At 33.3% G+C, this 3,029-nt stretch overlaps 1 protein-coding gene across 2 annotated transcripts in view; it reads left to right on the forward strand.

Moving 5' to 3' along the window:
* The window catches only part of LOC140334584 (uncharacterized), a 10,279-nt gene extending 7,256 nt beyond the window's left edge, over positions 1-3,023 (forward strand). The window contains exons 3-5 of one of the 2 annotated variants that reach the window (XM_072416837.1): positions 218-324; positions 1,913-2,023; positions 2,418-3,023. In XM_072416837.1, coding sequence (XP_072272938.1) covers positions 218-324; positions 1,913-2,017 — 212 coding nt within the window. In that variant the 3' untranslated portion in view covers positions 2,018-2,023; positions 2,418-3,023. The remainder of the gene's footprint in view (positions 1-217; positions 325-1,912; positions 2,024-2,417) is intronic. The other variant, XM_072416836.1, reaches the window with a different exon arrangement.
* The last annotated feature ends 6 nt before the right edge of the window (positions 3,024-3,029 follow it).

Below are 3,029 nucleotides of genomic sequence, written 5' to 3' on the forward strand. Positions count from 1 at the left end.
GTCACCTTCATTTTGTATTTCATCTTGATTTTTGTAAGATGTGGGAGAAATAAACATCTCACTAATGCTTATCATAAACAAAATAATTTTCTAGATTAATTTAGCCACCGTCTGATTGTATTGGTATGCACCAGAATGCCAGATTGCTAGATTGTTATAGAACTTTAAATTGTTAAATTGTTAAATTGTTAACTTGTCAATTATATTTTTTGTTTAGATGCTTACTGTGATATGTCGGACCTTCTGATATGGATTCTGTGTGGAGTTGCTAGCTTTTTCTTCCTATGTTGCATTATAATGATATATATAACAATTCACAGAAGGGTAAGTGAGAATTCTCAAAACATGTACTGCATGGGCCTGATTTGTTACACTTCTCCAAGGCTGGGGAACCTGGTATAGTCCATCTTCACCAGTCCTGGAGAGCTTTAATAAATCATGTGTCTATATTATTACAATAGTATTATCATTTTAAAAAAGTGTTATTTCAGTTGCAACATGGATCTCAAAGAAATCTTCAACACACCCTGAACATAATATTTTTTTTTTATTTCATGTTATTAAAATAAAAACATATTCTCTAAAAAGGTACAACAATTTATTAACACAAAATCAAACAAAAACATATGAAAACAAACAAATTTCCAATTATAACAACAATAAAACACATGCTATCATAAGCATGTTGCTAGTGTTCTTTAAAGATCCATATATGACTAAATACTGTCTATCACAAACATGAGTTGTTCAATCAATCAATCAAACATTGATAACACTGAGCCCATCACTATCGTCAGATGTGAAACAATTACACGTTTCGCAGGCAATTATATCTTCTTCTTCAGATTTAGAGAGACCTGTTCCTCACTTGATATTTTAAAATCACCAATCATTGCCATTTGGATGCACGTTCCTGATTAGGTGTATATTATTATTAATTATTCAGTCTGAACCAATCAAAATAACCAATAGGGTGGTTAGTATATGGAGATGAGAGACAGACACTGAGGGCTCCAATGTGAGGAGGAATTTTTATAAGCTGGAGATGCGTCAAACTCTCCTTCTCCCTTTTTTTTCACACCGGGTATTGCGATTCCTCGATACAGGTAGTCCCAGATTTAAGGACTTTCGACATAAGGACAACTCCTATATACGAACGGGGCTTCCCTGCTTGCTCGTGTGCAGGACAGAGGCTTGAGGGGGAGGGAGCAGTTCGCATGACTTGCTTTTCTGCAACCTCTTGTAACTCTTTAATGACCAAGACAAACTCTGCAGTTGTTTCTTTTTGTATATTAAATCACAGCTTGCTTCAGAAGCTAATGAATGTCTAGGCTTCGTTTTTATTTTATTTGTTTGTGAATAACTCAGAGTAAGGATTTTATACAGTAACTGACAGCATGCTGCTTTATATTATGATGAGACAAACATCTGTCCTAATTGCATTTATTAAAATAATGTACCTGTTCCGACTTACATACAAATTCAACTTAAGAACAAACCTATAGTCCTTACCTCGTATGTAACCCGGGGACTACCTGTATACCCTAACAATATTATTTATAATTTATCATATAATGAACAGTTTAATCCATTCCTTGCCTTTTCACTGACAAGGACCAAGTTTGTATACCACTTATAGAAAGGCGACAGTGGGTAACTGTCTTTACAGCACAAAGTAACATTCATTTAAGTCAATACCTAAGATTTAGGAGAAACTGTTCCAATTTTGCATGTTTCCAGGCAAAGGCAGATGTTTTATAGAGTTGCCTCCAAAAAAATAAAAGCCGATGGAGGGAGTTCTTGACAAAAGTGTGAGTGAAATTCGACTTTGCAAGGACAAATCTTTAAAATGAATGTAAATGTACATCAAAATGCGAGTGATTTCAAACCAAGTTGTTTCTTTTTTTTTTAGCACTGCAAGGAGCGTGAAACCAAAACCACAGAACTTTCAAAGGAGTCTAATAGTGAATACATGCATATGGCTGCTGTCCCTCTTGTCAGACCCTCTGTGAGTTAAGGTAAGGTAGGTTTTTCCATTATATCTGAATACATATTTCTGCATTATAGAAAAGAGTGACTGCTTTTTGGCTTGATGCTTTCATTGTTTAGCAGTCAGGATATACTGCTGTGTCTGTATTTAAAGAGTATGAAGATTTTATTATTTTTTAGTGTGCAACATTAAAAACAAACAAACCAAAATTGCAAATTGCTTGCTGGGTTTAGTGGTGTAAATGGTAAAATGATCAATGGTTTACATTAAGTTTACATGTCCCTTGTTACTTTGTAGTAAAATGCACAGTGCCATTAACTATACAAAACACAAAACGAGAAATGTAGTTACACATTTTTCCCCTAAATGTAAAAGCAAAACAGTATAATAAATGTGTGACAATATTACTTTTTTGTTTCATGTTTAGATGTTTTGAACATAAAAACATAGATGCTGCGGGTTGTAATTCATCACATAAAACCACAACTACAACAGCAACCAACACGTCAGAGTTTTTCTGTATCTTCTGACCAAGTAGAACTGTCTAAATACTTACATCTCAATACCAATCTTCTAGAAGTTGAAGCAATCACTTCTGTCTGCAGAGATTATGTACCTGTAACTTGTACTGGCTTAATTATTTCAGAAAAATAAAAGCATGTACTTATTTGGGTGGGATCTATACTCTTGGTGAAGTCAAACTACAATTGCCTTAAAAACTTACATTCCTTTTTTAGGAGAAGAATCAAGATTGTTTTTTAAAGTGTTTAAAGTATTTATATGTTCACCAAGGATGACAACTACTTATTAAGTAAATCAAATCTAGGATATCTACCTAGACACAAATTAATAAATATAATAATAATAATAATAATAATAAAAACTGTTGATATTTTATCGTTATAAGTAGGTAAAACTCTGCTTGGAGTAAGTAACTGGTGGTCAATCCCATTTTACCAACTAGGACTACAGTGTTTATGCAAATATAGTAGTATAGCCCAGTAGTTTATTACTAAATATCTGAACTTCTGTTTCTTTG

Source organism: Pyxicephalus adspersus, chromosome 7, assembly GCF_032062135.1.
Source record: "Pyxicephalus adspersus chromosome 7, UCB_Pads_2.0, whole genome shotgun sequence".
NCBI classification, from domain to species: Eukaryota; Metazoa; Chordata; class Amphibia; order Anura; family Pyxicephalidae; genus Pyxicephalus; species Pyxicephalus adspersus.